We start from the raw sequence: 8,754 nt of genomic DNA, 5'->3' as shown, positions 1-8,754 counted from the left end.
ACTCTTTCCTCCACTTTCCAAACTTTAGAAAATTATTATTATTACTTTTAGAAAGTTAGTAGTGGCTGCCTTTGATTCTTTTTTTGCTGGCAAGTACCCAGTTTTCTCTATGAAAGCAGTAGAAAGGCCACCGAATGCTCAGAGGTGTCACTGTTAACTACCAACAAAAGGATGTTCCCCTATTTGGAAAGGCTCAGTCATTACAAGCTATCTTCAGAACGACAGGGTCTGCCCCAGGGAGAATTCCGACTCTGAGACATCACAAAGGTAAGTTGCTTATTCCGGACTGACTTATTTTTAGAGCTTGGGTTTTGATTTGAGGGAACACAGCGCCTGCAATTCGAAGCTCAGATTAACATCAGTAAACAGAGGGTCCGTCTCCACTGGCTTTTGCCTCTTGAGCTCAGAGACGGAAGGAGAACAAGCCTTGTCCACTCCCCTCCCTTCTGTCCTATCCGGAGAGTTTATAGCGAGAAATCTAATATTAAAAGCGCATCATAAGTGGTCAGTTTATGCTGCCAGAGACTATATCTCAGTGGCCACCACTAGGGGGACCCAGAGTCCAGGTGCTTGGCCGAGGTGGGAGTAGTTTCTGGTCAGTGGGAAAATGACGGAGCTCTCTTATTGAGTTGGTTTCTCCCCGCCCTCCTCCCCCCTCCTTCCTCCTCCCTCCCCTCACACAACTATTGGCTCACCAGGGCACCCCAAAGTCAGGCTCAGGGTACCGATAGCCCAGTGCACATGTGCGGCACTTATTTATAATTTCACAATGATTATTTTTGTTTTAGATGTTCCTTTTGCCTTGTGCAAAGGATCACACTTCACGCAAAGCCTTTTACTCACATTTTCATTATTTGCTGCATTTTGAAAAACTATTGCAAAAGTTTTTACCACTATAAGAAATTTGTTAGAGGTAATGCCTTTGCCTGTTGGGTCCAGGGAGGCTGAGACATGGAAGCAATGACTTTCATTTGACGGATGACTGAGGTCAGGTTATGGGTGGATGAAGAGTCACTCTTTCCTCCACTTTCCAAACTTTAGAAAATTATTATTATTACTTTTAGAAAGTTAGTAGTGGCTGCCTTTGATTCTTTTTTTGCTGGCAAGTACCCAGTTTTCTCTATGAAAGCAGTAGAAAGGCCACCGAATGCTCAGAGGTGTCACTGTTAACTACCAACAAAAGGATGTTCCCCTATTTGGAAAGGCTCAGTCATTACAAGCTATCTTCAGAACGACAGGGTCTGCCCCAGGGAGAATTCCGACTCTGAGACATCACAAAGGTAAGTTGCTTATTCCGGACTGACTTATTTTTAGAGCTTGGGTTTTGATTTGAGGGAACACAGCGCCTGCAATTCGAAGCTCAGATTAACATCAGTAAACAGAGGGTCCGTCTCCACTGGCTTTTGCCTCTTGAGCTCAGAGACGGAAGGAGAACAAGCCTTGTCCACTCCCCTCCCTTCTGTCCTATCCGGAGAGTTTATAGCGAGAAATCTAATATTAAAAGCGCATCATAAGTGGTCAGTTTATGCTGCCAGAGACTATATCTCAGTGGCCACCACTAGGGGGACCCAGAGTCCAGGTGCTTGGCCGAGGTGGGAGTAGTTTCTGGTCAGTGGGAAAATGACGGAGCTCTCTTATTGAGTTGGTTTCTCCCCGCCCTCCTCCCCCCTCCTTCCTCCTCCCTCCCCTCACACAACTATTGGCTCACCAGGGCACCCCAAAGTCAGGCTCAGGGTACCGATAGCCCAGTGCACATGTGCGGCACTTATTTATAATTTCACAATGATTATTTTTGTTTTAGATGTTCCTTTTGCCTTGTGCAAAGGATCACACTTCACGCAAAGCCTTTTACTCACATTTTCATTATTTGCTGCATTTTGAAAAACTATTGCAAAAGTTTTTACCACTATAAGAAATTTGTTAGAGGTAATGCCTTTGCCTGTTGGGTCCAGGGAGGCTGAGACATGGAAGCAATGACTTTCATTTGACGGATGACTGAGGTCAGGTTATGGGTGGATGAAGAGTCTGGGGTCTGGCTGGTGGCCGTGCATTTTCAGATTGTGTAAACCTACCTTGGGCCTCAGGTTGAAGACCTCAAAGCACAGAAGGGCAGATTGTATAACTAAAGAGGATCCTAAGACTAATGACTTAGAAGAATAGTAAAGCAAAGCTTGAATTAGTGTTCTAGTTTATACTTTTCCTACAGGCGCTATTGTTAGCTTAAGGCAGAGTTTATGGCTCTATTTCATAGAAAGTTACAGATAAATACAGGCAGAACCTCCTTTGCTCCTGGGATGTGGAACACGTATGGAAAGATATGAGTGAAGACTTCAATAAAAACAGACTATTTCTCTATTTTTAGAACAGATCATCTTTGTTAAAATACACCAGTAGTTAGCTGTTCAAAGCAGGTGGGTCAATAGGATTATGATGAGTACATATCAATATTTTTTCTTTCCTGTTAGAGTTATTTACTGGGTCTCATTATTATATCTACAGGGGATTTGGCAGGTAGAGTATAGAGAAAAGATACCAAGTGCTCACTTGATATAAAAGAAAAAGCAAGGCTATGGGTCTTGCAAATGGCTCCCAAAGAAGGGGCAAAATTGTATTTTTATTAAAGCAATTTGTCAGGCTTCCTTTGAAAGGCTTAACCTCTTCCTCCTGGCTTGGCAATAAATAACCTCAAGTATTTAATTTAAACAATGCTTTAAAACCATCTAAAAATTGCTTTAGAGAGAGATCAAATTTTAATTTAAGTAAATATTTGAAAATTTAAAATATATTAAGAGGTGTTTTAAAAAATTGTTTATTAATTTATTTTCCCAAGGGTTTTTAAAAAGCGAAATTGTTAGACTTTGTGGGGGACATACTTAAGGTTATAGGCCACATACTGCCTCATGAATAAAGAGGTGACGTCAATAGTGAGTGAGGTTCAGTTTTCCATATTTTGTCAAAAATAAGAATGTGAGGTTCAGTTTAAAATGAGCATCGATCCCACAGATACCCCCGGATGGAGCACACCTTACCTGTAGCTTCCACCATGCCTTCTAGGATGACCACGATTTCCAGTTCCTCTTTGGGCAGCTGGGCTTTGGAGATCTCCCAGAAAGGACTCTGTTGGTTAATTTCGTGGCTAATGATGAGTGGTGACACCAGAAAGAGACGGTCGTCGCCGGTGTAATACCCTACGTTGATATCTGTCTGGTTCAAGGGGATGAACTCCCCCTCTGAGGTCTGTTTGGATTTGATCAACTTAGCTCTGATGGAAGCCTCCACGATGTGGGAATTCCTCAGATCCCCTACGCGAAACATCAGGCACAGTTTCCCATCCCTCATGGAAATCACTGCATGGGTGGAAAAAACCAGGGTCTCTGCCCTCTTCTTGGGTTGCGATATTTTTACAAACATGCATCCCACCATGAATGCATTGACAATGGACCCCAAAACAGATTGGATTAAGAGGAGAATAATTCCCTCTGGGCACTTGTCTGTGATGACCCGATAGCCATAACCAATGGTGGTTTCTGTCTCTATGGAGAATAAAAAAGCAGAGACGAACCCATTGAGGTTGGTGACGCAAGGAGTCCATGAAGGGTCCTCTATGTGGTCCATGTCTCCTCGGATGTATGCAATTAGCCACCAGATCATTCCAAAAAAGAGCCACGTCACTGTGTAAACCATGACGAAAATCAACAGGTTGAATCTCCACTTGAGGTCTACTAAGGTGGTGAAGATATCGGTCAGGTAGCGATAGGTCTCCCTCACGTTTCCATGGTGGACGTTGCACTTTCCATCTTTCCGCACGTACCTCTGGATTTTCCTTTTGGTCCGGTCTCGGCTGATGTGTCTTGGCAGGTCGTCCCTGGCCTGCTTAGGCAATTTTGGCTGGTGAATGGCCACAGGGCTCTCAACATCCTGATCCATGGAGTCACCCTCCAGGACGTTAGCTGGTGGTTTGGAAAAAAGAAAAGAAAAACTGAATGAAAAGCTGGCTCTTTGGAGGTCATGGAAATCCCACTGTGGATGGAATATGGTAGGAAACCATCATTTGACCGTTTGTGTAGCTATTAACAGTGTAGATGAAGCCTTTTTGGGGGGCTGTCATCTGAATGGGTTGCCTTGGACTCCTGGCCTCTGTGATCTAGCTTGTGTAAGGACTTCACCACCCTTCTCACAGGGAGAGAGCTTAACTGCTGTGAAATTGTCTCCCTGCCAGCAAGTTCTAAGAGTCAGCTTTTACAGTGGGATGTGTCTGCACTCTCTCTGAGATGCTGTGGTATGTGAGAGGCAGTGCACTCTGGATAAAGAAATGTTTAGATTCAGACAGTATTGGGTCTACCACTCAGCAACTGTGGGCTCCTGGTCATGCTATCAGTTATGGACCAAACTGCACCTCCACTCCACCCCCAAATATGTTGAATCCCTAACCCCGTGTGACTGTATTTGGAGATGGGGCTTTGAGGACATAATTAAGGTTAAATGAGGTCAGAAGGGTGGAGCCCTAATCCAAGAGGATGAGACACCAGGGGTGTGCACACAGAGGAAAGGCCACGTGAGGACACAGTGAGAATACAGCTGTCTGTAAGCCAGGAAGAAAGGTCTTCCAAACCAACTGAGGTCACCAGAAACCAACCTTGCTGGCAACTTGATCTTAAACTTCCAGCCCCCAGAACTGTGAGAAAATAAATTGCTGTTGTTTAAGCCCCCCAGTCTGTAGTATTCTGTTATGGCAGCCTGAGTAGACCAATAGACTATTAAAATTCACTGATTGATCCTCAGTTTTCACATTTACAAAATGGTAATCATGATAGCCAATTCATAGGGTTGTTATAAAGTTAAACAAAACCACGTGCATGATATGTGCCTGCATGGAACAGACGTGTAATAAACATTCTTTTGTAATAAATTGTTCCTTTGCCACTCTCCTTATATTTAGGGGCAAGAATTTTGAGTGAACTCTTTAAGGTGTCAGTCAAATTTTAGTCTTAAAAACATTCTGGGGCTTCCCAGGTGGCGCAGTGGTTGAGAGTCCGCCTGCCGATGCAGGGGACACGGGTTCGTGCCCCGGTCTGGGAGGATCCCACATGCCGCGGAGCGGCTGGGCCCGTGAGCCATGGCCGCTGAGCCTGTGCGTCCGGAGCCTGTGCTCCGCAACGGGAGAGGCCACAACAGCGAGAGGCCCGCGTACCGCAAAAAAAAAAAAAAAAAAAATTCTGGTTTTTATTGGTAAGTAAGCATGCATTTTACCCTAATGGTTGATGCAATGCCAAGGTTAAAAAACGTGTGGGGGAAATGTTCTCCCTCTTTCTATGTGTTTACACATTTCATTTGGTTTCTGCCTCAACATTTAACATCTGCAGTTTTGGCTTGCGGTTATTTTATTCCTCATGGCCTTCATGATTAATGCATCGGTACAATCATTCGATGACGAAGCATTAGGAAAACTCTCCCGGAATCCGAGTGCAAAGGGACATTTGGAACTGATGCTGCTGTGAAATACATATAAACCACTGTATGAAATTACTTGTTCAGCCAATAATTTCAAAGCTTTCTGAAAGTTTTATAAGCAGTTTCTTCCCTCAGGCTTTTATCCTGTGTCATTTGACTTTGCTGTGCATTTTCTCCCTTTGGTTAAGGGAGAAACATAGTCTGTTGAGAAAAAACATTTGTCTGAATAAGAAAACAGCTGGGGATGGGACTTGAGTGGTACCAACTTAACTTATGGATTAACCTTGCTCATGGTTGGATAGTTTCCTTAATTATCAATCCCATAGATCCGGTTTTAGACTTCAGCACAGGGAAGAGGCAGCATTTGGTCTGCAAGCTTGATGTTTGGTCTGATAGCTTTGACTTTAGATCGCTACCCTCAGTAATTCTTCCTTTGTAAATAAAACCTTGCTTTTATTTCAAAGCAGATACCAGGACAGGGACAGGATCTGGATGGAGGTCACGGGGAACGTCCCGGCTCACTGCAGGCACCCCTGGCAAGGTGGGATGTTTGTGGCCCAGGGGGCCTCATGTCTGAGGTCTCCCTGCTAAGTTCACCCTGAGAGGGAATCTCTAAGTGTGACTTCACGTGGGCTGAATTCGGCTCAGGATCGGCCAGCGTGGAGCGGCCTTGTCTGCAGAGCTGCAGTGTGGGCTGGCTCTGGCCCAGGTGAGGAGCTCACTGCTTGTGCAGAGTCACCCTGGGTTCTTGTTTCCCTGGGGTGGGAAGTGGAAGAGGGGGATTTGTCTGAATAGCTGACTCCCAACAGTCTTCTGCCATCTTCCATGCTTTAACATTTCATGGAGGCAACCTACACATACCCCAGCCCCCGGTATGAAGCTGTTTTCTGCACTTTCTGGCTTACTTGTAACCTTCCTGTCTGAAGGGTTAATGGAGGAGTAGAGATAAGTGCTCTGGACAGTCCCAGCAGCCTGCCAGTTGATCCTCCAAATCCATTTTTTCCCTTTTCCTAGCTCAGGACTGGACCACATTTCCCGGCCTCCTTTGCACTGAGGAGTGGCCATGTGCCGAGTCCTGGCCCATCAGGAGTGGGTGTGCCCTTCTGGACCAAGGCCTGAAATAGTGGGTGTGTCCCCTCCTATGCCCTTGTCCCTTCTACGAGGGATGATGGAGTCATGAGGTGGAGGGGCCTGGGTCCCCAGCTGGTGGCAGAGAGCTGCCATCCAACTAGACACAAGAAAAAAAAATTGTGTTTGAGCAGCTACGTATTTTGTGTCTGTTATCAAATTGAGCCTTCTAATTTTATGGGCAGCAGTATTGACATGGATAAGCAGACAGAAGAGTTCTCAGGGGGCTGGTGTGGGAAAGAGCAGGGAGAGAGGAAGAGAGTGAAGATGGGGTGTTTGGGTTTGGTGTTGTTGAAAAGAAACAGGGATCCAAAAATGGAGTCACTTGTGCTAAGCTCTACATCAGTCAATGGAGACGGAATACCTGTCCAGGTTCAGTCCCTCCCAGGAATGTGACCTTTTACCAGTCAGTCTGGAATTTCCTGGCCACAGATGAGGTAGCCTACCACATAGACCCCTGCCTTCCCCCAAGGCAAATGACCTTGCTTGAAATAATCCTCAATTGTTTATGACTTCCTGTCCCATCCCCTTTAGGCCTTTAAAAACCATCCATTTTGTACAGGACCCCTCCTGTCTGTTTGCTAGAAGGGATGCTGCCTGATTCATGAATTGTTAAATAAAGCCAACTTGATCTTCAGATGTACTCAGTTGAATTTTGTTTTCTAACATTGTCTTTTGAGAAATAAAACATTGCCAGCCATATCAGTAAACAAAGGATGTCAGAGTCATCAGCAATTGCAGCCCTCCAATGGTGAGCCCTGAGGGAACTCAGGAAGGACACAAAGAATATCTGCCATCAAGCAGCCATCAGACTGCGGCCACTCCCTATGGTGAGCCTTGAGGAAACTCTGGGTGTGAAAACACGGGATAGGGATATTGGCCCGGATAGCTGAGGTGCATATCAAAAGAATGATTTCAGTGAGCCTAGACTCTTGCATTTTCCTATGCATAGAAAAGCACTAAATTCCTTAATTTGAGATACCTAATTTTCTTTTATTAACAGTAATCTTTTGTTCCTACTACCCGCCCTTTGCTGTAAAACTCCTGTATATCCTAGCTCCCCTCTCACCTCCTCAGAGCAGTTGTCTGAGGGTTACTTGAGATGCTGCCTCCCAGGCTTGAAGTCCTCAATGTATCTGCTGAATAAAACATAACTCTCAACTCTTAGGTGTGCATATACTTTTTTTTTTAGTTGACACTAATGAACTAGCATGTGGTTAATTGAATGCCTGTGTTTTGTGTCAGGGAAAAAATATCAATGCATATGCTACTTAAGTGCCTTTTAAAAACAAACAAAAATGGAAGCAAACAAAGAAAGCTGAACATCCCAGGGAGTATGGTGGAAAGGTGGCTTTGGAGTAGGGAAGAACAAATCTGACTCTATATGGGATCTGTTTCTTTTACTTTAACCTTTGTGTTCTGTTGCTTTTGCTACAAGTTAAGAATGTTGCCTATAGCCTGAAGTATACAGGATAGCCCATTCTCAAGGCTCTGACCTTTAAAAGTGTAACACTTTTCCATTCATGAGATAAAAAGTTGCAGAACAGAGGATAACTGTGTTGTTGGAGGTTTATAGGAACGTCATGACTGGACCTACCTGAATAGCTGCAATAACAAAAGATTCCGACACCAAGAAGTATGCAACAACCAACTACACCCCCTTCCTTTTTAGTACAAAAGAAGCTTGAACTCTAACTTGGGTAGGATTGTTTTTTGGGACACTAGTCCGCCATCTTCTCGGTCTGCTGGCTTTCTGAATAAAGTCATTATTCCTTGCCCCAACAGCTCATCTCTTGATTTATCGACCTGTCGTGTGGCAAGCAGTATGAGCTTGGACTTGTAACAACCTCAGAGGCACCACTGCAGGTGAGGCAGTGGGTGCACGTGAGATGTATCCAAGGGAAGATGGGGAGGTAAGCTGGGCCTCCCACTTGACAGTGGCTGGTGGGGAACAGGCAGAGTTGAGAAACCAAAAAAGCCAATGAAATGTGAGAGTACCTGGAGAGTAGAGGAGACTGAAGTGGGAGTCTCAAGGGGCAGAAGAGGTGAGGCCAGCGAGGAGAACAGGTGGGGTGTGGAGTGGGCAGAAGAAGGCAGCACAGCCTCCAGGCCCTGTCCAGAGCAGGGTCAGGGAGCCCTGGCCTGGGGAGAGGGCCATTCCAGGTCTGAGCTGTG

General features: G+C 45.2%; 1 protein-coding gene across 1 annotated transcript in view; it reads right to left on the bottom strand.

Annotated features, from left to right (window-relative positions):
• Positions 1 to 8,754, bottom strand: part of KCNJ6 (potassium inwardly rectifying channel subfamily J member 6) — a 285,950-nt gene that overhangs the window by 89,112 nt on the left and 188,084 nt on the right. The window contains exon 3 of the mRNA XM_007470486.1: positions 3,030 to 3,950. Within this exon, the coding sequence (XP_007470548.1) occupies positions 3,030 to 3,950 (921 nt within the window). The remainder of the gene's footprint in view (positions 1 to 3,029; positions 3,951 to 8,754) is intronic.

This window comes from Lipotes vexillifer, unplaced genomic scaffold (assembly GCF_000442215.2).
Source record: "Lipotes vexillifer unplaced genomic scaffold, Lipotes_vexillifer_v1.1 scaffold402, whole genome shotgun sequence".
Classification (NCBI taxonomy): Eukaryota; Metazoa; Chordata; class Mammalia; order Artiodactyla; family Lipotidae; genus Lipotes; species Lipotes vexillifer.
The sequence above is the reverse complement of the archived record's forward strand: the minus strand, read 5'-3'. Positions and strand labels throughout refer to the sequence as shown.